The 24,198-nt window shown below is 37.5% G+C and overlaps 3 protein-coding genes across 3 annotated transcripts; 2 read left to right on the top strand and 1 right to left on the bottom strand.

Moving 5' to 3' along the window:
• Positions 1 to 1,455: 1,455 nt before the first annotated feature.
• Positions 1,456 to 5,670, top strand: LOC113763360 (probable fructokinase-7). Its single transcript, XM_027307132.1, has 7 exons — positions 1,456 to 1,783; positions 2,688 to 2,905; positions 3,565 to 3,777; positions 3,867 to 4,064; positions 4,181 to 4,321; positions 4,650 to 4,766; positions 5,122 to 5,670. The coding sequence occupies exons 1-7, from the start codon at positions 1,762 to 1,764 to the stop codon at positions 5,254 to 5,256; spliced, it is 1,044 nt and encodes a 347-aa protein (XP_027162933.1). The 5' UTR covers positions 1,456 to 1,761; the 3' UTR covers positions 5,257 to 5,670.
• A 3,210-nt stretch (positions 5,671 to 8,880) lies between these two features.
• LOC113762331 lies at positions 8,881 to 13,471 on the top strand. Its single transcript, XM_027305726.1, has 7 exons — positions 8,881 to 9,425; positions 9,574 to 9,605; positions 10,917 to 11,014; positions 11,115 to 11,197; positions 11,992 to 12,069; positions 12,144 to 12,242; positions 12,926 to 13,471. The coding sequence occupies exons 1-7, from the start codon at positions 9,312 to 9,314 to the stop codon at positions 13,217 to 13,219; spliced, it is 798 nt and encodes a 265-aa protein (XP_027161527.1). The 5' UTR covers positions 8,881 to 9,311; the 3' UTR covers positions 13,220 to 13,471.
• Positions 13,472 to 17,342: 3,871 nt separating this feature from the next.
• Positions 17,343 to 21,138, bottom strand: LOC113762940. Its single transcript, XM_027306589.1, has 5 exons — positions 21,048 to 21,138; positions 20,448 to 20,849; positions 20,243 to 20,352; positions 18,769 to 19,962; positions 17,343 to 18,566 (listed from the first exon to the last, which is right to left on the bottom strand). The coding sequence occupies exons 2-5, from the start codon at positions 20,656 to 20,658 to the stop codon at positions 17,799 to 17,801; spliced, it is 2,283 nt and encodes a 760-aa protein (XP_027162390.1). The 5' UTR covers positions 20,659 to 20,849; positions 21,048 to 21,138; the 3' UTR covers positions 17,343 to 17,798.
• Between the last annotated feature and the right edge of the window lie 3,060 nt (positions 21,139 to 24,198).

The raw sequence follows: 24,198 nt of genomic DNA, 5'->3' as shown, positions 1-24,198 counted from the left end.
ATAGCAAAGCATCTTCTTCTCGATAAGGGTTACAATCACGAAATATCAGTTTTGTGTTAGTTGCAAAAACAACTAACATGCTAATTTAGAGGAATAATTACCTCAAAAAAGTACCAAAGCATCTTAATTCACTCAATTCAAGAAAAACAATTAAAAGTAATGAGGTACATACTTAAGAGTTGTAGCCAAATAGTTTTAAGTAGATAGTTAAACATATTAGCAAATCAGATGAAGTGAAAAATTGTCTACATGGAATAGTCAATAAAGTAGCAAACGATTTGAAAATTACCCTAACTAATAGTTAAAACAACAAAAGAAGTAGATGCAATCTATAAATGGAAAAATTTATGATGATAAACTTATTTTAAACCATAAATAACAATTAACAAATGTGGTCTCTTCCTTATCAAGCTTGTCTAACATGGAAAATTGAATTAAAATGCTAAAAAATTATTGCATATACAACTTGCAATATTGCAGATTTTTTACAACCAAAAAGTAGATTGGTTAAAGAAAATATACCTATTGAAAAAGGTGTTGCAAAATGAGGAAGAGAAATAGCTAATGTAGCAGCATCCGAATTCAATATGCTGCATGATTGTGGTGGAACTAAACCTATAAGTAAATGAAATGAATTTGAATAGATGGAGGTTACTATGGTAACGGCCAAGAAACCAGACTTCTCTACTAATTGACATTAATTGTGTCTTAATATCTATATATCATAACTTTGCAAATAACTGATGGGAAAGGCTTTAAGAAATTTAATGACTTAGATGTTAATACAATTAAATGATTAGAAGGGCTTTTATGTAATTTTACTAAAACACAAGCTGAATTCAGTTGTACCCAATGTTTAATCGGATATCAAACACTGTCACATATCAAACTTACCCCTAGGTTTAAATGTTTAAAAGGACATCCACGTAATTATAACAAAATTAAATTAGTTATAATGACTCATATTCAATACTCTAATTGCACTTCAAACACTCTCACATTCCCAAAAAAGCCTCACCCTGCGGTTGAAATTCAAGCCCTAAACTCATTCTTATATAGTATAAGGATACAACTCGGTAAAATATCTAAATCACACCTAAGTTATCATATAATTACAAACACATTTATTGCATGCTCTTAATTTTGATACTTTAAAAAAAAAATTAATTCCTAAACCTCATCTTAACGAGCATCTTTTGGAATTTAGTAGACTAAATAAAGGACTAAATATTACAAGTATTAGATCTCAAAATGTATGCCTGGCATTGGCGATGGGCTTAGCTACTAAATTATCACGTGAACGACCCACATATAGATTTCCTTCCATTTTTCCTGTGGTTCATGCCAAGAAAAAAAAAAAAAAGGGGTCGACAACATTTGTTTTTTTTTTTTAAAGATAAACTAAACTTTAGCTGGACACATGATGGGCTGCGAAAAAGTTTTCTTCACAGTGCAATTCGTGCGTAGAAAAACCCGCCGCCCTGCAAGTTACGAATAGTAAGTGTAGAACAAATTGGAATTCCCTTCTTGTCAACTTCCAGGAACGAAACCCTGTCGCAAGATTTCTTTCCCCGTTTTCCCATTTCCCTAATTCAATAATTTCCTTTCTTTTTTAACCGACCAAGGCGATATTATTCCCTTTCTTCATTTCTTTTTCTTCTTTCTACTCAACACTGAACGCGAAATCTTGCTGAATATTCCCAAGTTCTTTAATTTTCCATCAATACTGCCTCCAAGGTTCTCTGTTATTTCGATCAAAACATGGCTGATAAGCCCATTTCAGGTTTTTTTTCTCCCCGCTCAATTAGTATTAAATACAGATACATGCATACGTCGAATGATGAAAAGATGTAATTTTTTGAATTTATTGGAGAACCTCTGTTTTTGGTGTTCCTTCTATCCGTGTTTGTGAATTCTTGAATATGGATTACAAGTGGTGTTCATAGTTTTGCACTTACTGAATAACATTATTATTGTTAGATAAAAGGGCTGTGGGTGAAGCATAGACTATTTGGTGGATCTTTATTTCCTTGTATTTTTGGATGGCTTTTTTTACGCGTTTACTCGTGAATCTGTCATCCTTCTTTGAAATCTTCGTACTATCACATAATTCTTGATTCTAGTTCATGCTCACGTATTATTCTCACCAATGGTAAATATTCTTGTTCCGTCTACTCTTCACTGTTACTCTTGTTCTGCTCTATCCAGTAGGGGTTTAACTTTTCGAGTTTATTGTCCCATGAATTAAATAGAGCCAAGAGCTTAAGTAAAGCTTGGACCTTTACGGTTTGAGCCCCTGTCAGTTTATCAATGAGCATTGCAGATTTACAGTGATAAAAAGTTTCTTGAAAACCTCAGGGTTGGTTTAATTTGCAGAGACGGTTTGTTTTGATTCCGTAACCACAGAAAGGGAATGTTTTGCGAGAAAAAGTTTACTGTTCATGAAAGTGTGACCTGGTGTTATGATCTTGACATTGCTACTGTTAGCATAAATTCTCAATGAAAACTCTAGAGTTCTAGATTTGGTCCTTGAATGTAGCAAAGAGAGTGTCTTGATATCTTGACCTCTTCAGTATGATTACGTTCCCTGTTGATTCTGCAATCTGATATACTGGTCTATAAACTCTTAAAAAGGAAGCTGATGTTGATCAATTAAAGCACTTATGTCATTATTTGGCTGGCTGCAGATAATTTGGAAAGGCTTTCCTTGAATTCGAATGGGGATTCTGTAGTGAAGAGCCCTTTTGTTTTGTGCTTTGGGGAATTGTTGATTGACTTTGTCCCGACAATTAATGGAGTTTCATTAGCTGAAGCTCCTGCCTTCAAAAAGGCTCCAGGTGGTGCTCCTGCTAATGTTGCTGTATGTGTGGCACGACTTGGAGGATCTTCAGCTTTTATTGGAAAGGTGAAATTTTCCTGTAAATTGATTGCATTGTGCACTTCTGTTTACATGTTCTCACTGTGTTTCCTCAGTATCAGTATCTTCATGCTTTCTCTGCTGCATGATTAATCTCCCATGTCGCATGTCTGTGGGCACGGTTTTGTGGTTTTATAGAAACTTAAGGCACATGGGACTGTCCATTCTGTAAACTTTTTTGTTAGTCCATATAAGTTACTTCATAGTATGCGTTACTTAGATGTGTTTGCTTGTCTTTGGGCATCATAAGGAACTACTAGTTTATTATAAACATAAGTTGAGCTTCCTTTTCTCTTTTAAGTTGGGTAGGCACTTTATTAGGTGCTGATTTTTACAGATGTTGGCTATATGTGTACACCATATGCATTTCGAACCTAGATCTGCTATTCTAAATCGTTTTGATGTGTGCAGTTAGTTGGATGAGGCCAAGTAAATGGATTTGAGAGCTTTCATGATCCTTTTTTTTATGATATAGCGTGATGTTTTTGTTATTGTTAGTGGCATTATCTTTCTATTATTCTATGATATTTTCTTTTGAATTCTCAAAGTTATCTATTTACCAAATTGAAGCCAAATTTTTATGCATTTGGATCTTTGTTGTCTATATTCTTGTGAAGGGATGAAAATAATACTATTTGGTGTGACAGGTAGGAGAGGATGAGTTTGGACATATGTTGGCTGATGTACTGAAAGAAAACAAAGTTGATATTTCTGGTATGAGGTTTGATTCCTCAGCAAGAACTGCGTTGGCATTTGTTACACTCAGAGCTGATGGTGAGCGTGAATTTATGTTTTTCCGCAATCCGAGTGCTGATATGCTTCTTCGGGAGTCAGAACTTGATATTGACTTAATTAAAAAGGTATTACTTCTAATTTCTTGCCTAAACTACTATATGCTACTTTTGGGAAGATTCTGTTTTGATTTATGAAGTTAAACATCCAATGGCAGGCAGCCATCTTCCACTATGGTTCAATTAGTTTGATTGAAGAGCCATGCAAGTCCTCACATCTAGCTGCAATGGCCATTGCAAAAAAGTCTGGGAGCTTACTGTCTTATGACCCAAATTTGAGATTGGCTTTGTGGCCTTCAGCTAATGCTGCTTGGGAGGGTATAATGAGTATATGGGACCAAGCAGATATTATCAAGGTATAAATTTCCCAAATGGTGGAACTTTTAGATCTGTGGGTGTATATAGGAGCATTTTTTCTGCCAATTTTTTTCTATGTTTCCTAAGAGTTTACTGGCCTCTTCTAATCTGGCAGATAAGTGAGGATGAAATCACATTTCTGACTGGAGGTGATGATCCTTACAATGATGATGTGGTATTAAATAAACTTTTTCATCCAAATTTGCGACTTCTACTGGTATCTGAAGGCTCACAGGGCTGCAGATATTACACAAAGGTGAACTTCAAATCACTCCATGCATGCTACTGATCTCAAGTAAAGCATCCTGTAACCTAAGCCATTGTAAGACTTGCTAAGCCATAGCCGTGCTTGATTATAAAACAGATTACACATCAATTTTCCTATTCATATCATTTCTTATTGCCTCTGAGATAAGGAGCAACTTCCTTGTGAACAGGACATTTTGATATCTTGGACTTAGTCTGCAATGTCTTAAGTTATACGCGTGCGTGTGTTTCAAGATAGTTTCTTGGATCAACTCAAATGTTTTCATGAAGTAACTGAGCTGCTGTGATATTGACATAAAGAAAATTCATTTTTACAGCAATTTAAGGGAAGAGTTCCTGGTTTGAAAGTCAAACCTGTTGACACCACGGGTGCTGGTGACGCATTTGTTGGTGGATTATTGAGCAGATTGGCTTCTGACCTAAATCTTTATCAGGTAAGCTGACATATGTGCAGTTAGATAAACGTTCAATGCCATTTAATACCGTTTACTTCTGAGGATTATTTAGACCCAGAATGTTTAAATTTATCATGCTGTATTTCATAACTTAACTGGGACCCCTCGTTCATGTCTTAGTTCTCAAAATGCAGATATCATTGCCAGTGCCTTTTCAAAGTTTCTACTTTCTAATTGTCAAATCAAATTTAGATTCATTTACTGATGAGCGACCAACAGTCATGGAACAATCCTATGATGCTCCACAATTGCCATCTATTAAAAGAATTACTACATCAATAAGGATAGAGCAAAAAATGGTTTAGATTAAAATATTCTTGTTGAATGTGGGCAGGATGAGAATCGGTTGAGGGAGGCTCTATATTTTGCCAACGCCTGTGGTGCACTAACCGTAACAAAGAATGGAGCTATCCCTGCCCTTCCAACAATTGATGAAGTCGAACGACTTGTAAGCGAGGTCGCTGCTTGAGTAGAATGTTATACAATTAGTCACTCTTATCCTGTTTCTCCTGCGTGGTTTGACTTGTTTAATGTAACTTGGTTCCGCTGCTGCGGCAAGCATGAGTTCCTCTTGACCTGCACTTGATAAATAGCGGTCTGCGATTCAGCCGTCGTAGAAGGGTAGCTGCAGAAGTTCCACCATTTTCCCTATTTTCGTGGAGCAGGGAGGGTCTTCGGTAAATGCTGTTTCTCCATCTTCCCGAGGAAGGAGGTAAAAAATCCTCTTCTTGCCTGCTGGTAGGTAAGAGACACAAGCTGATCCCGTCCTAGGGAAATTGGAAGTTCATTCAACATGAATGGATGGTGTAATCAACTGTAACTGTGGGACGGCATATCTACCAGTTCATGCATGCACTATAGTCAATTCTGATAAATTCCAGCATTTGTATGCTTGCAAAATCTCAGAACTATGGAAGCTCTAGCACTTGAAAAAGCAATGGTGCTTTTTGAGTGTGTGTTTTGTTGGTTACCGGTTAATGCTGGTCTGTTACGTGTTAACACTAGAAAAAATGGTCATTTAACTACTTTAGTACATCAATTAGGTTGTAGCCAGTGTTCCTTTAATCACCGTATGGGCTGATGAGTAGAAAAGGTTTTACCGTTTCTTTGATCTCGTAGCCAGAGAAAAGGTTCACTCATTTGGCTTATAGACAGACATTTAGAGGGGAAGAATTGAAGTTAGTAAAGCCATTTTCTGTCACTTAAATTTGAAAACGAGTAAATGACAGGCATACATTAACAACGTTACATTACCGATCGACTAATTTGAGAATCCATTTTTAAAAAAAAATAATGCAGAATCGGTTAAAGCTCTAATATAATGCTGTATTGCCGATCGCCCCTTTTTTTTTTTTTTTTTTCCTTCTTTTTAAAAAAAAAGAAAAGAAAATGATAGCTCTTCCCACCTGGGATAATGAGAAAGAAAATTAAAAAAGAAAGAAAAAAGGGAAAAGAAATGCGGCTTTAATAAATATAAATAATACTACTGACTCCAATCCGGGAAAATAGAAAAAAAAAACAAAATGGAAATTAACAATCACTCGCGCGCACGCACGGGCACGGCCATCTTGCTTGCGTTGCCCAATCCCAACCCAACGCCGTCGGCATGTGCATTTGCAATCAAAACGTGAAATTTAAATAAAACTTTATTTATTTATTTATTAATCACACGCAGAGGCCGGCGGGCAAAGGAAGAACGCAATAGTGGGATTGCGATCGAGTATTGACCAAGAGAGAATAAGCCCTTACCAGTTACCCAGTTATGAGTTCCCGTGGGCCGGATTTACAAATCAACTTGCTTGTACTAACTTCTAGTAATAGTCAATAACCAATAATCAATCTGGGTGGTGGTGGTGGTGGTACTGGGCTTCTTGTGTGCGTCGTCAGACGATCAGCAGCAGCGGTAATTTTAGTACATAGTTTTAATACACTTACGGTAAATTTCATTTACTAAAAACAACTTTATTTTATTAGTATGCATTTCTAATTGCTTGTAACTAGGCTTATCTCATATTTAGTAACTTTTAGTGATGCTTAAATATGCTGTTAATTAGCTGATTGTTTAGAGATATTTTTTGTATATGATTGGTGCTGACAACATAAGCAGTTGTGTTACCCCTACAAATAATTATTTGTATTACTAATAGGGAATTTAAAAAGTGATATGTATTCTTTATAAACTTTGCTGCAAGAATCTGGATATATAATCATTTAACTAGTCGTTAGTATCCATCGTTGTTTCATGTATTGTTGTACATTTCATTCAATTACACTTACACCCATTGAATTTTGCTAAATCATAATAGTTTTTTGGGATAATTTCAGAAACCTCCCCTGAGGTTTCTGACAATTTCACTGACCTCCCCTGAGGTTTCCACAATTACACTGACCTCCCCTGGCAGAACTTGGGACCCAATTGCTGACATCATATAATGCAAAATTACTATTATACCCAAGACATTTTGTGTTATTATAGGACTAAAATATGATAAGGCAGATGGTGTTTTTGGATAGTATTGGATTGCATTTCTATTTATTTAATGTATGGTTATGAAATTTGTAATGATATTACTCTTGGATTGCAGTTTTGGTTTGCACCTTATTACTGTTAATGTTTTATAAATGACTGTTTTAGTTCTTGGATTACATCTTACCTCCAAAATTTGGGAATTTACCCAAATTTTCCATTTTCTAATATTCCTACAAATATGCAAAATTATGCATATCCCTCAAATCTACCCAATATTAATGTTTTGTTAAACTCTAAATAACAAAAATATGAAATATAATATTTAAATATATTTTAATACACACAAGTTGGACGGGTAACTAGTGTGTCAGAGAGTTGCCATAATCTCCTTAAACCCGCATGCGGGTTTAAAGAGTATTCGGATATTCTCATATGCACCTATGCAAATCGAACCAACCGGATATCTTATCCGTATCCCATTTTTTTAAATAAAAATCTTATAAATTTGAAAAATAAAATCAAATTTAGATGTATTAGGGTTTTAAAAATATTATATAAGTGATAAAAATTTTATAAATTGTAAAAATAAAATCAAATTTAAATAATTAAATGTTATATTTGCATAAGAAATAATACAATAATCATAATAATGATAATACAATAATATTGGTGTAATAAAACTGCCATTAATTTAAATATTTACTTATAATGCCCAAAGAGCCTAATTACCAATTTTTTCTTCTCGCGCTCAAATATAACATTAACCCGCATGCGAGCTAACCTTGAAATAGAAAAAACACAAAATCCCGCTTGCGGGTTTCAACGTTATTATGCAGGCGGGATTTTAACCTGCTTGCTTGTGAACATGTACCACATTGCTTTGAATTTTTGTGACAAGAGGAAAGCTTTGTCTGATGAATGTATTTGTGAAATGACCTGAGTGGTGGTAGATGGGTTAATTGGGTCGGTTGCGTTACCCAATTGTTTATATCCATAAGTAAAATTTTATGATTCCCATACCCATCCCCTCACTTTTTCTTATTTATTTCTGATTTTTATTAGTTTTCATTAATTCACCAATATAACTTGTACACCTACCTTAAGGGCATTTATGGGAACAAAATTTCCTCTCTTTCCTGAAAACACTTTTTTATGTTTACTTTTGTGGTCATGGGCTGATTTTGTTACAAAATCAGAAACCTCAAGGGAGGTTAGTGTAATTGTGGAAACCTCAGGGGAGGTCAGTGAAATTGTCAGAAACCTCAGGGGAGGTTTCTGAAATTATCCCTAGTTTTTTTAATATTTTGTCATTCCTCTGTTAATATAACTTGGCAAGTAGCATGAGGGGCAAATCTGGTACAAATTTCTCATGTCACTCCTTAAAAATTTTTTTTAATGGTAACTTTTCTGGCATGGACTAAATCTGCAACACAAACCTTAAGTTCAAGGGTGGTAAGTGCTATTTTCTAAACCACAAGGGAGGTGTGTGCTAATATCAGAAACCTTAGGGGACGTTTCTGCAATTATCCCAAAAAGAAAAAAAGAAAAGAAAAGAAATGCTGCTTTAATAATTAATACTACTGACTCCAATCCGGGAAAATAGAAAGAAAAACAAAATGGAAATTAACAGTCACTAGCACGGCCATCTTGCTTGCGTTGCGAAATGCCCACCCAACGCCGTCGGCATGTGCATTTGCAATCAAAACGTGAAATTTAAATAAAACTTTATTTATTTATTTATTTTTTGGGGGCAGAAGTAGAGTGCATATTAATCACACGCAGCGGCCGGCGGGCAATGGAAGAACTCAATAGTGGGATTGCGAAGAGAGAATAAGCCCTTTCCAGTTACCCAGTTATGAGTTGCCGGGGCCGGATTTACAAATCAACTTGCTTGCTTATACTTACTTCTAGTAATAGTCAATAATCAATAATCAATCTGGGTGGTGGTGGTGGTGGTGGTACTGGGCTTCTTGTGTGCGTCGTCAGACGGACGATCATCCCTCCCATCATTGTCCATTCCTTCCTAAGATCTAACCCTTCCGTCTTCGTCCGATATGGCTGCCAATGTCAACCCCAATCCCACTCCTGAGGCCAATGCCGTTGCTATCCCCGAGATCGGACCCGATGGCCTCCGTCGAGAATCTCCTGTCATTGCCTACACCGAACAGGTAACTCCTTGCTTTCTCCCCCTCTGTACTGCTTTGAAATGTCAGCGTGTTTACTTGATTTTTGTTATTATTATTAGATATATATTTTTTGGTTTTGGATTCAAATTTACAAATTGAGTCTGGTTTTTGGTTTTGGGCGTTGTTTCAGAAAATCGAGGAAGAGCAGCTTCAATTGCAAAAGTATGTTCACTTTTTTGCCCATCCCACTCCGTTCTCTACTTGCATTGCTATTAAACTCTCTCTCTCTCTTTGTTTTCATGCTTGCGTTTCTATCATTCTCTCTCTAGATTTTTTGCTATTTCAGTTTTCTTCTTCTTATGATTCCGTTTCCATACTAGAACACTTTTTGTTTCATCTGTATTTGAGCTTTGTTTTTTCCTTTCTTCAAAGTTTGTTCTTCTATCTTACTTCTTAATATGTTTTGTAGTTGCTTTAGGGTTAGTCAAACTTTTACCTGAATGAAACATTTCTCCTCCTCCATCGTGTCCTACATTTTATCTTATTTGAATCGTTCCCCTTGTTGCAGTGTCCGACCGTAATTAACCTGAGTTTGACTCAGAAAAACTGTATTTAGCAGCTTTAATTGGAAAGAAGAACGTTATAAACAATAAATAGAAAAGGAAAAATGGCCTTTCACCCAGACCCTTAGCTGATGTAGGTGATTCGTTGTTATCAATAACCTCATCATTTAAATTCTCTCCCTGCTTGCATATCTGTGGCACTATTCATAGTTGCTTTCCCTATGGGGGTGGGGTTAATCAACAAATGATTAAGAGTCTGAGAGTAATTGGATATATTAAATCGATGACCCTGATAACTAAGTCGAGCTCTTGCTTCATTTCTTGAAAGGTGTCCATCCAGATCCATAGAAGGGGTTCTCACGAGTGATTCTTCACCATACTTGTACCTATTTCTTTTTTTCCTCTCACCTATCAATTCAACTGTCATTTTAGAGAGATACGTTATGCTTCTTTCATGCCTTCTACTAATTTTTCTCTCTCATCTCTCATCCATTCTACCAACTAATCTAGTGCATCCGTCTTGTAGTGTTTAGTGAATCTATTTCCCCTTTTATAAACTCATATTTTTCTGTTTATCTTACTCCACACTGACCAAGCTAATCCCAACTTTCTGTTTCCATGGGATATCAGATTACTGCAAGCATCTCTTTCCAGTGCCCAATAAATGTCTATAAGTATTAGAGAAGCGCCTTAGGTTTGATATCTTGACAAGGGGAGATTGGTTAAGAGTGTAAAATTTTTTCTCTTTTGAATCTTTGCCTACGGTTTGAATAAGGTTAAGACATGTTTTAGTTTGGGTTCATAAGTACCATACCTCTTTCTTGCTATGCTGTGATGGATCTATAAGACATCCAAGGCTACCCGGCTGCTTTGTGCAAATAGTATCTGTTATATCTTGCATCATCTTCATAGCTGAAATTTTCATGTCAGTTATTTTTACTCCTCTGTGGTATATATATTTTTTTCTCAGGTACATTCAGGAAAACTATTCCAAGATTCGAGATGTTGAACGAGAATTGGCAAATCTTTCCATGGAGATGAAACTTACATCTGGCCCAAAAAAAGCAGGTCAAATGTGCTGTCATTGATACTTCTTATACTTCTGGAATATCTTTTGAAGCATTTAGCTGACTGGCTATGTTCTTCTCATGGATCAATACTACATCAGCTCTTGAGCACATGAGAAAGAAGATAGAAATCTCGAATGAGAAAATTCGTCTTGCTAGGCAAAAGGAGGAACTTGCAAGAAAGGTTTGTCTTTTTTTGATGAATCATTTTAAGTGGATACTAACATAGTGCGTGTTCCATCTGATATGTGATTCATTTGGCTTACATCTCTTTGCTTCAAAACATGCTCATCTTGTATTTTTGTTTTGGAAACTATATTCTGATTTTTGATATTTTTGTGCCTAATGTTCTCATGAAGTCTCTTGCAGTCAATTGAGGAACCACTTTTTCTAATATTTATTCCATTCAAATAGATCCCCTCATATAACACTGTTGTAATTTATTTACTGTCAAAAGTTAGCGATCTTCTGTCTTGAACTGGAAGATTAAGGAACAAACTGGTTAGTGACAAGAGGAAGACTTGAATTATGTAAGTTCATGCCAATAACTTGTTGGCTGTCATTTGGTTCGAGTGTCAATATCATAAGCTGCTAAACTGCTTGGCACACCTTGAGTAGGCATGAAATGTGCAGCAATTCATCCAATATGTTAAAAGGGGTTTCATAATCCAAAGCATTGTTTTTCTCATTTAGTTGCTTTGATCCGCAAAACTAATTAGCTAATTGAGACTATTCAAAAACTTGTCCTTGTCCAACTATAATCTGGATTGATCTCTTGGAGGGAATAACTCTGTTTTTCTTTTCCCCCTACCATTTGGTGGCTTTGTTTTTCAAGTGGGGGCTGAACCCTTCGCTTTTCATGTTTTCCATGAGTGAGACCTTAGAATCAAATGGATCCTAGTGCTGGATATCCTCAACCATTTCTCCTATTAGTTATAAAGCTTTCTTCTGATCATGCTATCACGTTTTGAATTTCAGGCTTGGGAAGAAGCATCAAAGGCAGTAAAAGATGAGGAAGCATTTAAGCAGAAGCTTTGCGAAGATTTGAATAACCTGGTAGATGTTATCACTTGTTGCATTGAAATTTCCTTAACATTCCCTGCCCTGTTGAATACAATTTTTCTCTGCAGGTACAAGAGAGTAGTAATGCTCAATTAGCTAGACTAGAGGAATTGAAAAGGCGGCTGGAAGCTCTGAATCCTAGCAGATCATCCGCATCTGTCCCAATTGTGAGTTCTTTTGCTTTAGTGTTGTTTCTTGGGAGGTGATTTGACTGTTCTGAAATTTCAATGCCATTCAAGCAAGTCTGTTTCTTCAAAAACTTTTTTTCATAATTTTAAATCCTTTTGGGCAAGTTTCTTGAAGGTTGAGTGGTATTAGGAGAATTCTTAGCTTTCCTATTTATTGCAGAAATCTTGAGGGAGTTCAGGGGTGAGAAATACTATCTTGGAAAGTACAATAAGATGCTGTTGCTTTCAGCTAAAAGCCAAAAACCATATTCCTTGATGCAGTGTTTGCTGAGTATACACATGTATATGCTGTGCGTGACATGTTTATGTATTCTTCTGAAGTTTGAAGTGTATTAATCTATCACAGACACGATGATATTAGGTAGCCCACATGGTGATGCAGTAATTACCCAAAGTAGCAGGGTATACTTCACACATTTGGATGAAAATATAAACAAGTTAGTGGACTTCTGTTCCTTTTATGGGTAGTAGCACTATAACTGGTTCAGGTTGGAAATTCTTGATGTTTTAGAACCTTCATCTTTTTGGGGCTACTGTAAAATTCAAGGAGCTCTTTTTAACATGAATTTGGTTGCGTTACAAGTGCAATTCATGTGGATGCATATAATTACATGTTGACATCCATGAGGCATCCTTCTTAATATGGCTAAATTCTTATTCAGGATGGTGTTCCATTGGAACATTCACCCAGCAATAGAACTGAAGATGCTGCCTTAGGTACAGCTAGTGTGCAAGTAGCTAATGGATCTTCTGGACAGATATCTAGTCAAGGTAATGCAGGACATGGTCCAATAACAAATGGAAACCAAGGGCTTCCTGCATACAATGAAGGTAGAGGGAAGAAAAAAACTGTGCTACAAGGGAGGGGAAAGGGAATTGGAGCAGTACCCAAGGGTAGAGGTTCTGCAGCACCTGGGTGGACTGGGGCGGGTTTTGATGTTGATGGTAGAAGTTGAGACCAGGATTTCATGTATCTTTTTTTAGTGATCAGTATAGAGAGACTAGCTGACTTTCAATCAGGTACGGTATTCATACAAGAATTGTTTATAGTTTTAAAGATGATGCTTTTTCTGGTACTATTTTGATATAGAAACTGTTGTCAGCGAGTTTTCCGGCTTGGCAATATCTGTGAACCAGCACATTTGTCCCTTCATGGACACCAATTATATTTATTGAATGAGATGCATATAAGGTTCAATTTTGGGTGATTCACGCGTATATCTGGTTTATAGGCAATAATTGACAGATTTCCAAATATACCACAGGTTTACTGTGAGTGATGAAGAACCTCTTGCTTTCAGTGCCAATAATAATTTGACTGTGTTTCTGGGTTCAGTTTCTTCTAAAGCATTGTACCATAATAATCGTGTTTATACTTCTTACCAGATTGTCCTAATGTTTCCAGGGCATTTTCTTAAAAATCTGCAGAACCATGTTTAATGCCACTGGTAAAAGATTAATCCTGTGCCAAGCAGATGATTACATGGAATTTACATCATATCAGTTTCACATATTTAATGACTTATTTGCTTATATGAGTCTTGTCTTTTGTTTTAGCGCATGATAGTATCGTTTCATGTGCTAACTTGATGCAATGAAATGTTTTGGCGTGATGAGCCTGACCACCCGCAGGAGGCAGAGGAAGCTAATTATATCCTCTGATCTAACCCTGCATAAACTCATTTTCTTGTAAGAGGATAAGTCGGGCCTCGGGGAGACATATACTGGAGTGCGTTATTATGTCCTGCAGTCGGTAATAATTTCAGACAGACATGGTAGTATTATATGCAGCTGCGTGATGGCAACAACGTCAAGTGGTTGAAGAACCTTAATACTGACACGTGACAGGCTGTATGACCTCAACGTTTCAAGAGACCGTTGATTACTTGGAAAAGTCTCTGTGAGGTTTCAAAATTTCGCACTGCTACGACTGGCTGCACCTAAGTTCACTTGAGTTCAGATAATTATGTGGGCACAAATGACAATTTTAGTTACCATTCACCGTCTTGTTTGCACATACGTCTGCAACTACCTGAGTGCCAGTACGGGGAAGATTTCTACACATTAACTGTGAGAAAATAGTAATCCAAACAGATTCCTATGGATCCCTTCCCCTCAAAATAAAGAATTCTTGTGCTCATAATGTCGAGCAGCAGACATGCGTATGGTAGTACTCGACTACACTAATGATAATTTCACAGGTCGCATTAGGAAATGGGCATTCTAGGACTAGCTCCATCGTGGTCAACAATTATCTGCATACAAAATCAAGGGAAATTCCATAATGTGATATACCATATCGTGGTATGGTAAATCACATTGTAAAAATAAGAGCGTCACCAACACAAAAAAAAAATAAAAATAAATAATCGTTAGATATTGCAAATATGGTACAGGACATGGACATGGTAGGTGATACCCTGAAACAATTATTAACCTTTGCAACAAAGAGAAGTACTAGTACCGGTGGGATTGGATGATGTTTTTAGCGATTCTGGACCCATCAATCGCTTACCTGAATTTAAGAGCCCTTTCTTTTCGGCGGTAATTTGGTAGCCCTTTCAAAATACAAAAGCTATAATATGATACGGAACCTAAAAAATAATCAGTTGAGGATGGAAGTAGTCGTTTACCCAAACAAAAAAACTTCAAATTTTTTAATAAGCCTAAAAGTTTTGGTAGTACTAGCGGTTTAAAGGAGAGAACACTTGGAACTAAGCTCCTGGATGCTGCAGTAGCTATTAAACTGGTCTTGTGCAAAGCCTTAGAACAACGTTGGGACAAAATCAAAATTTTGTCCCACAACAAAGCGTTACTGAGACAGCTTAAGCATCCGAGCTCACCTGACAGCTGCCTAACAACTCTGGTTGATGACATTAGTGCTTTAGAGAATATGTTTCGCATGTGCTCTTTTGAGCTGGCTAGTGAAGGAAATTTATTAAGATGTAAAAGGTTAAGTTCATATGTCTTAGGCATTTTTTTGGATGAGGAACGTCTCTTTCCTCAGTGCAATTGAGCACTAATTGTAAAGTTTCTCGAGCCTTTACTCGCACCTGTATACTCCTTTTAGTCAATGGAAAATCTTATCGTTTCGTAAAAAAAAAATAAAAAAAATAGCGGTTTAAAATTTCCATTATTGCTGAATGAAAAGGTGTAAGCGCTTTAAACTTTAAAGCGCTACTCACTTTTCTCCAGTCTGAACCGGCATCAAAGTTTTGTGGAGTGCCACTAGTCTACTGCCAAGCAAGTACCCGACATCATTCAAAGTGATGAAGCTAGTTCGACCAATCATCGAACTCTACTCCTACTCCTACTACCCGTCTCTCTCTTTCCTCAAATTATCATGAGCCAAAACAACGTGACTGATTTTTCTTCGTGTTGATATGACTGATCCACATTGATTGCTTGTGATCGACATTTGCATCTTATTCAGCAATAGCATCAGAAGGACCCATTTTGGACACACTCTATTAGTATATGACTGGTAAATTTGAAAGTAGATATCGTCTATAAGAAATTTCATCTAGCAACTAATCCAAGATAGAAAAAAAAAAAAGTTTACCCTGTATCCTATATTATTAGTTTATCAATTTAATACAAAACGAGGCATAGATATTTACCAGCTAGCGTACATTTGGGGCTTTAGTAACCAATTAATGTTTTTGAACTCCAATTGAAAAAGCTTTCGGTTCACTGTTCGATTGGTTCAGCTACGATTGAAAGGTTGAATTATTATTTTTATTTATTTTAATATTAAAAATTTTGAAGAAAACTATTATATTTGTTTTAAGAAATAAAAATTATTGAAAATCAATTGAACCTTTCAATTTTTAAAATTCAACCAATTCTTGAGCCGATTCAATTGATTTTTTGAATTAATAATCGAACTAAATCAAAAGCGTAGCTGATTCGTAGCTCGAACCTAATGACCAGATCCGATTTTCAAAGCATTGCATAACTTGTAAAAATGCGTGAGTACTACTAGCAATAGTTAGTGCCTTGGAAAAATTGCCAAGTAAGTACCTCTCACATCTTTTGCCATCTTGGCGAGCATAACACAACAAAACAAGTGGACTGCACAGTCTTCGAAGAGGACTCGTTTGAAAAACAAACGACTGATCAAAACTGGTGGTGCTGAAGAAAAGCATGAAACTTTCCTCAATTAAACCCCCGAAGCACGGTGACGCAGCAGCTGTCTCAGGTTAGCGGCGTTCAGTCTCAGGGATACATTACCATTACCACCTTGAAAGAAATACAAATACCCTACTCTTTTGTGCCGCTGCTTTGACGCGCAGCCTTCGTCACCCGACCACATTTCTCTGTTATTGGGACAAGAGACTATATGGTTCTTTCCTTCCTAATAATTAAATATTCTTTTGATCATTCCTCTCTTTTGCCACTGTAGGATGTACGTACAGCGTCGCACGGCCCATGTACACCGTACCGTGGGTATATATGTACTGCAGTGTTAGTTATGCTCTACTTATAAGAGGGAAAACTGGTGCATTCCGAAGCAAATAACGACCGGATTCGGAAGAAAGGATAAATGGGGAGACAATTAAGTGTATGGTGAGTGCATCACTTCACGGTCACATACATGATACATGATTGATTAATACAATATCGGGTAAGAAATGCGAACTGAGTTGTGGGGGGCCCTGTGTTTACAGTTTTTGGTCTGTGAATCTGTTGGTTTTGAATTAAGAATCGAGTAGTGGGGATATATTATTATTACCCAGATGATACCAGACAACCTTAAAGTTGCTATTCCACTTCGTTTTTCCTCCTCGATCCTTTACTCTGTATCAAGTTAGCAAGGGAAAAGAAGCACAAGCTACCTTAGTTTTTGTTGGTTTTCTTTTCATTAAAAACATCCGGAGGTTTAATTTCTGGTCTTTAATTCAACACTAACCGTCCCGTCTGCATTCTGCTGTATTATTTCCACCGAAATTACTGGCTTGCATCCATCCATTTGTCTCGTCTCGTTGGCACTAGTTTCCAGAACTGGGAATCAAATCATTGAGATTCCCTTTTATAACGCCCCCTGGAAAGCTTTAAAAGAGTGACGTGACACAGGTGTTCTTTTTCCAATGGTGGCGTAGAAGAAGAAGAAGAAGTACTCGTACGATGATTTATTATTCGGAGTACTTCAGAGACATCATCGTCTATCAGTAGTGATTAATAGAAAAAAATATCACTGGACTAAGTAAGGTTCTGAGCGAGCGGGAGCGGAGCTTGGGCCTACAACTACAAGCCCTTAGTTTCATTTTGAACTCATTATACAATTTACAATTACAAGTCCGTCCCCCGAATCCGAATCCGAATCCGAATCCAACAGGAGATGAGGTTATGGGAATGGGACCCCAAAATCAGCCAATAATGGCATCTGCTCACGTGAAGGGACCATGTGACCTCCGTCAGACCTTGCTCTTATTCGGTCTCTCACCCGCCACTGTTCCCTACGGACGTGCCCCTTCCCACTTCTCAGCTCTCAGCTCAGCTCAGCTCAGGTGGTCCCTCCCTCCAACCAACCGACTAGCCGTAAGCCGCCGCCGCCGCCGCCGCCTCCATTGCCGTTTCATGCACCAGCGACTCCAGGATGCCACGTTCAATCTCCGATACTATCTCCTCTCCTTCTTCTCCTTCAAATGATTCTCTTCCCAGCCGGAAATCCGCGTCCACCAGTGCATCTATGTCTTCTAGAACCTGACAGTTAGCCGAAGGAAACTTGTTGATTCTGGAGCACAACGTGTCAATCAACTCTGACCCGTACATTTGACCACGCGGCCGCAGGTGGCAGCTTGGCTTCATGCATAGATAGGGCTTGAGAATTTCTGCTAGCAGCTCGTCCACCAATTGGAAAACCAGCCTTCTGTTGGACCTCAAGGTCAAGTTGGAAGGGCTTGTGGAGGTGGAAACAGGGGCGGTTAATGTGGTGGGGTGAAAAAGTTCGATGTAGTGAAAGATGGAAGGGTCCAGAGGGCGAGACGGGGAGTACCATTTGGCCAGGGCCACTGGGGTACTTTTGTCTATACCCGTACGCTTTAGTATTCTTTGGATGTAGCACTGATATTCCGCTACGGATGCTTCTGCTTTATCACCGATACCGGGGGAGGTGGAGGTTAAGATGGTAGAACTTCCGTTGCGACGACATCTGTCATCTTGGATGTTTTCTTGAGTAATGGCGGTGAGTATGTGCGTCGCCTCTTTCTCCTGCTGCTCCTGCTTGTCGTACGACTGGCTCGAACAACTAGATAATTTTTGTTTGCGCCTTTTCCACGTTTCAGCATCAGGTGCCTGTGGCTTTTTTTTTTTTTTTTTTTTTAATTTTTAATTTTTTGGCCCCCATGACGCAAGTCGACAAACTAAAACTTAGTAAGAAGACCTCCAAAAGTTTAAACTAAAAAAAAAAAAGAAAAAGAAAATATATGTACTGAGAACTAAAGCAGAAGAAGAACGTCAAAGATGGTTTTATTGTGGCAGTAATTAATTATTTATTTTTTACCTGTTTATCACGTACTAATTTGGTTGCTGGAAAAGGGATGTCTTTCTTGACAGGTAAGAGGGTTGGGGCCGCAGTACTGCAGTTGAGAAGGTCATGGGAAAGTGGAGTCTTCTTGCATTTCTTGTCTGCGACGTTTCCTTTGTTTGCGGTCGCTGAACGAACGAATGGCTCTTCTTTTTTGTTCCTAATGCCATCGGAAACTTGCAGAGGCTTTTTCAGACGGGAGGTGTATTTCTGGCTGGCAATGGCATCCTTCTTGCATTTTTTGACTGCTGGGGAGTTTTGTTGGTGATTTGGTAAATGCTCTTGTAGACTCGGAGCAACTTGAGGAATTGGCTTGGACAACGGGGAGAGCCTTGGAGAATGTTGCGCAGACTGAGTGCTATTGACAACTGGGGGCTTGTTCTTGGGATAATAATAATAATATTCCGAGAGCCTAGGAGAGCAAGATGGTGTTGATTGCTTGACTTGGCTAGAATCATCGCCAACTAGTGCTCTTGTTAAGGCCACCTTGTTGTTATTATTAAATGGTTTGTTGGGTTTGAGGAGAACAACGTGTTCGTCATCATCCCTTGGCTGCTCCACCCTGCTCATGACTCTGTTGGTTATGTCGAGCCCTACTTTTCTGCTTACCCTGTCCTTCACTTGCTTCACAATCTGCCTGGCATAATGACCGCTCCTTCTGCAATTTTCATCTTCTCGTCTGGACTCTGATATCCTCCGGGCCAATTTCCTTGCTGTGTAAGCTGAGAATTCAAGCTCCTCGCCCATAATGTTCTCTTTGTTGCTGATTTGAAGGGATAGCCTGTGTTCCGCATCTGACCTCCTTGCTGACGATATTCTAGGTGTCTCAGGCAGAGAAAGAGTACCCGCGGTGAAGTCATTCTCCGGAAAACTTCTGCTGCTGTTGTTGGCACTGCATGAACGTCGTCTGTAGACGAGGGATTGTTCCCTTCTCTGACTTTGTGCTTGAGGATGCATGTGGGAGCTTGTTAGAGAATTTAGAGTTGAGGCAGCATTAGAAGAACTCTCAGGAAGTTGATCCAGGCCCATTAGTCTAGCAACCAGAGTTGGAGTTTTGGCCCCAGGGGAGCTGCTGCTGCAATCGGATAATAAATCATCCGTCCTTGCTTTTGAAATTGAGACTCTTGGCGATGATTTGCTTTCACAACTTGTCCTAATTTGAATGTTCACCTGGATTTCCAAAATCCCGTCATCGTAGAGATGTGCCATGCATCAAATATCCAATTATCCAACTACTACTATATCTATATATCCAATTATCCAACATAATAATTAACATTATCAACTTCTTTAGTTACACACACACCCAAAAAAATTACTAATAGTACTATAAAACATGCCGTTTTACTTCATTATCTCTCTCTCATTTTAATGCTACATATTTAAGTATTCACAACTAGCAGGATAAAATATAGTGTAACGGAAAAGCATTAATTAGTATCATGTCTACCGGGATGTTCAAATTTTCTTGTCGCTTCATGGAGGATGCCAATGAACTTGCAGCTTCCTTGTCCTTGGAAGGCTCCTCCAACTCTAAGCTGTTTCTTGGTGCTTCTAGCCCTGCAGGTTGGCGATAACAGGTTAAAACGATACGAATAATTCCTCTGAAACAAGTGCTTATGCAAACAAGGATGGAGAACCAGCAGAGGGAGGACCTCCGCAGATCGTTGGTTCGTCTTGCAAGAAAGGGGCAGGCCTGAAAGAAGCAAGCGGAAGATGATGCAAATCAAAGAGTTGAAGTACAGCACACATGCATCCCGTGGGGGCTTCTCTTTCAGCTCCGCTTCCTCCTCCTCCCGATGATTTTCCTTTTCTGGAGGATTTACTCCTGTGACCTCCACCCCAGGACAGCCATTCTTTGCCCATGACCGCAGATCTCTCTCCCCTCCCCAACTTTTCCTTTTCTTGGACTAGCTTTTTTGTACGGAGACAAAGAAGGAAGCTGGGAAAAGCTTCCGACCAAGTTCAGAAAATGAGAATGAAAACGACACAAGACACGGAATAAACTGATAGTCTTAACGACTTGACTATTCGCACTTCACGGATTGGATAAAAACCTGTACATTAGAAAAAAAAAAAAGAATGTAAATTAAATCAAATTAAATCGACTGCTGAGGAAGCCAGGAATGTGGATCCAAGATGCATATAGCTTGGCCATGCACACACAGGATGAAAACGAAGTTTGGACTATGAATAAGGATTCAACCTGTTATTACCAAAAAAAAAAACAAACAAGAAGAAGAAGAGGATTCAACCTGTTATTGCCTTATGTGGTTCTGCAAACTCTCTGGGAATGGAGTCTGACTGACCACCTGTCGATCCAACAGACTAACACTAACAGTTGTTAGTATATCATCTCACCAGTACTAACTCCCAAGCGTTACCGGGACCAAGGACCGCGGCAGGGAACCAGCTCTCTCTCTCTCTCTCTCTGAATTCTCGGGAATACAAATGCAAGGGATGACGATAGATAGATATGACCAGCCAGTCCCCTTTTTACTACTATTAGTTTTTTGCCCCTCTCTCTCTCTGAGCTCGGCGGACGATGCAGGAAAGGCTCCACTGCTCTTTCCTTTAAATACTACTGCTACTATACCTACTTGTAGCAGCAGTAGTAGCACTACTTACCATATAGTGATGGGTGGTTAGTTGGGGATCTCTGCAATATTCGGTTTTTTTTTCTCATCATGACGTCTTCATTTCATTTCTCTTCCCCATCCTCCTCCTCGTCCTTCCTCGTTTAAAACCACCATGGACCTGTGAGCGTTACAATTCAAACCAAGCCAACATGATGTCATTTTTGTAATTTTCCGATATTTAGCTAAGTGCATGAAGTCATTTTTGTACACTAATATAAAAATTTATATAGAAATTTAAAATAAATACTCGGAGTTAAGACATGTACTCTTGCAATCAGACGTGGTAGAAAAGACGTTTCATTTCTACCCGAAAATTAATAAATGCAAGAAAAGACATTTCATTAATAAAAGAATGAAATCTACTGATAGGGAAAAGCTCTTTAAAGCATAGTTATTAAACCCGGCCCGGAGGGGAACCCGGCGAAAGAGATGGGTGAACGGGTTACTGGTTCAACCAGTGGGTGAGTGGTTCAACCGGTGGGTCACGAAATATATTTAAATATTCTGTTTCATAATTTTTGATATGGTTAAAACTATAATAAATTATGTCATAGTAAATGCTCAATTAGTCTAATTTATTATAGAATCATTAATTCTTATAAGAATTAACAAAACCTAAATGCAATTAGTAATCCATCAAATTTCAAGAATAAAATTTTATCTAAATATAATTATCTAGTTTATTTATGAATTTTAAATGCAAAGAATTATTAGGAACGATATTTGCCTTTAGAATGAATTATGTGATATGTTATTTTTTAAATTCATTTCATAATTGGTGCAGCGGTTGTTGCATTTCCTTCAATACAAGAGGTCGTTGGTTTGAAACTTCATTCCAGCATCTTTCCTCCAAACATTTTTAACATGCAAACCCGGTTTCCTATAAAACCGGACGGTTCTCCGGGTTTGACCGGTTGAACCGCCGGTCCGTTGAACAATCAACGGTTTAGTTGTCAAAACGATCCAATTAGCTAACCGGCCCGGCTCAATGTCCGGTTCACCGGGTTGACCGGTCGAACCGCCGAGCCGGGCCGGGTTTAATAACTATGCTTTAAAGAGTCGGTACAAGTTTAGCAGAAATACTTGTTTGGAAAGGAATTTTTCATTAAAAAAATTCCTATGTTTTCTGTGAAAAAATTTTTCATCATTTTTTTACCTTACATATATCAAATCGCTACAGTACAATTTCTTCAAATACTTCAGAAAATTGCAATCCAAACACAAAACTCGTAAAAATATCATATCTTATTGACCATACCCCAAACACGAGATAAGTAACTTAAATCCAGAACCACGTCTTCCCTCCATTTTTTTTAATCTGGTCCTCTCTCTTTTTACCGACTTCAAACATAACTTAAAAATCACGGTTGGTAGAAAATGCATTTCATTAAAAAAAGAGTAAATCTAATAATGGAGGAAAAAAGAAAAAGGGTCTTTAACTAAATGAGGAAAAACTATAAGGCCATTATTAGGTAGTGCAATTAACAGGCATGACATGGGGAAATAAAATTTAAAGATTGACGAAATGAAGTCATGCGCATAACATATTTCTTATTCAAAAATGTCCTACAAGTAAGAGGCAATGTGCTACCCCCCTTGGAATATGGATCTCTAAATAACGGTCATTTTGTTAATTCAAAATCGGACTTCTTACCCGAGTGGATGGATTAAGAAGGGGAAAGCATACATTAGTAAGTAAGTAGTATTTAAATAAGCCTATAGACTATAGTAATAATAATAATGTTTTTCTCCGCGATAATTAGATCACGGAAAACGGGGATAATTTTTTTTTTACGGGATAAGGATAAGGATAAGGATTATGGGAGAAAACGGGGATAAGGATTATGGGAGAAATGCAACAAAGCTACTAAGTTCGAAAATTTTTAACAAAAAAAATGATATATTAGTGTCAGGCCCGATTTGTGCAACGGATCTTCTGTCTCACACCCTGTGCCACTCTCTGTCTTACCTTTTATTATATTGCTATTTCTCCTTCATAAATATTATGTTTTAATTCTTTTTCTGTCTTACTTTTTATTATATTGCTATTTCTCCTTCATAAACATTATGTTTTAATTCATTTTTGTTTCCTTAAGATCCAATAACTATTAATTGAGTAATACACAAAATTTAACAAACTCAAAAAAAATCAAAATGCATAAAAAATGAGATTTTTTATGAATTTTCTGCTGTATTTTTAAATTTTCTATTATATATTACTTTTTTGAGGTTGTTGTATTTATTTTTTACTTAATTAATAGTTATTGAATCATAAGGAAACAAAAAAGAATTAAAACATGATGTTTATGTAGGAGAAAAAGCAATATAATAAAAAGTGGCACAGAGAGTGGCACAGGCTGTGGGACAGAAGATCCGTTGCGCCCAACTTGTCTGCGTATCATGCTTGTGTACCATTAAGTAGTTTTTGAATTCGTAGCATTTATACTGCTGGTGGAAAACTTTTTTTTTTTTTTGAAGCATGCTGGTGGAAAACTTGAAAACAACTGGGCTCTGTGAAGTCTATGTTTGAGATATAAAATCAGGATGAGACCATTGAATCTAACGATTAAACAAACTTCGTACCTGTTTGAAAGCCACTCTACAAATGTTGACAAAGTTAAAACTTTATTATAGAACATATTACCATTCTTTACTTTTGTTTTTTTTTTTTTTTTTTCCAAATTCAACTCAAGTTGGTATATGGAACATAGCATACTAGCCAAAAATCATTCAACTATTTTTCAAAGCATAAGGACAATGTATTAGT

The sequence above is a fragment of the Coffea eugenioides genome, chromosome 2, assembly GCF_003713205.1.
Source record: "Coffea eugenioides isolate CCC68of chromosome 2, Ceug_1.0, whole genome shotgun sequence".
Classification (NCBI taxonomy): domain Eukaryota; kingdom Viridiplantae; phylum Streptophyta; class Magnoliopsida; order Gentianales; family Rubiaceae; genus Coffea; species Coffea eugenioides.
The sequence above is the reverse complement of the archived record's forward strand: the minus strand, read 5'-3'. Positions and strand labels throughout refer to the sequence as shown.

Coding starts and splice junctions, on each gene's coding strand:
- LOC113763360 (XM_027307132.1), top strand. CDS start 1,762: ATGGCTGATAAGCCCATTTCAG. Junction 2,906..3,564: donor CTTCAGCTTTTATTGGAAAG/GTGAAATTTTCC, acceptor TTGGTGTGACAG/GTAGGAGAGGATGAGTTTGG. Junction 4,767..5,121: donor CTGACCTAAATCTTTATCAG/GTAAGCTGACAT, acceptor GAATGTGGGCAG/GATGAGAATCGGTTGAGGGA.
- LOC113762331 (XM_027305726.1), top strand. CDS start 9,312: ATGGCTGCCAATGTCAACCCCAATCCCACTCCTGAGGCCAATGCCGTT. Junction 9,426..9,573: donor TCATTGCCTACACCGAACAG/GTAACTCCTTGC, acceptor GCGTTGTTTCAG/AAAATCGAGGAAGAGCAGCT. Junction 11,015..11,114: donor ATCTGGCCCAAAAAAAGCAG/GTCAAATGTGCT, acceptor ATACTACATCAG/CTCTTGAGCACATGAGAAAG.
- LOC113762940 (XM_027306589.1), bottom strand. CDS start 20,658: ATGGGCAAAGAATGGCTGTCCTGGGGTGGAGGTCACAGGAGTAAATCC. Junction 20,353..20,447: donor CGAACCAACGATCTGCGGAG/GTCCTCCCTCTG, acceptor GCCAACCTGCAG/GGCTAGAAGCACCAAGAAAC. Junction 19,963..20,242: donor AAGAAAATTTGAACATCCCG/GTAGACATGATA, acceptor TTGGAAATCCAG/GTGAACATTCAAATTAGGAC.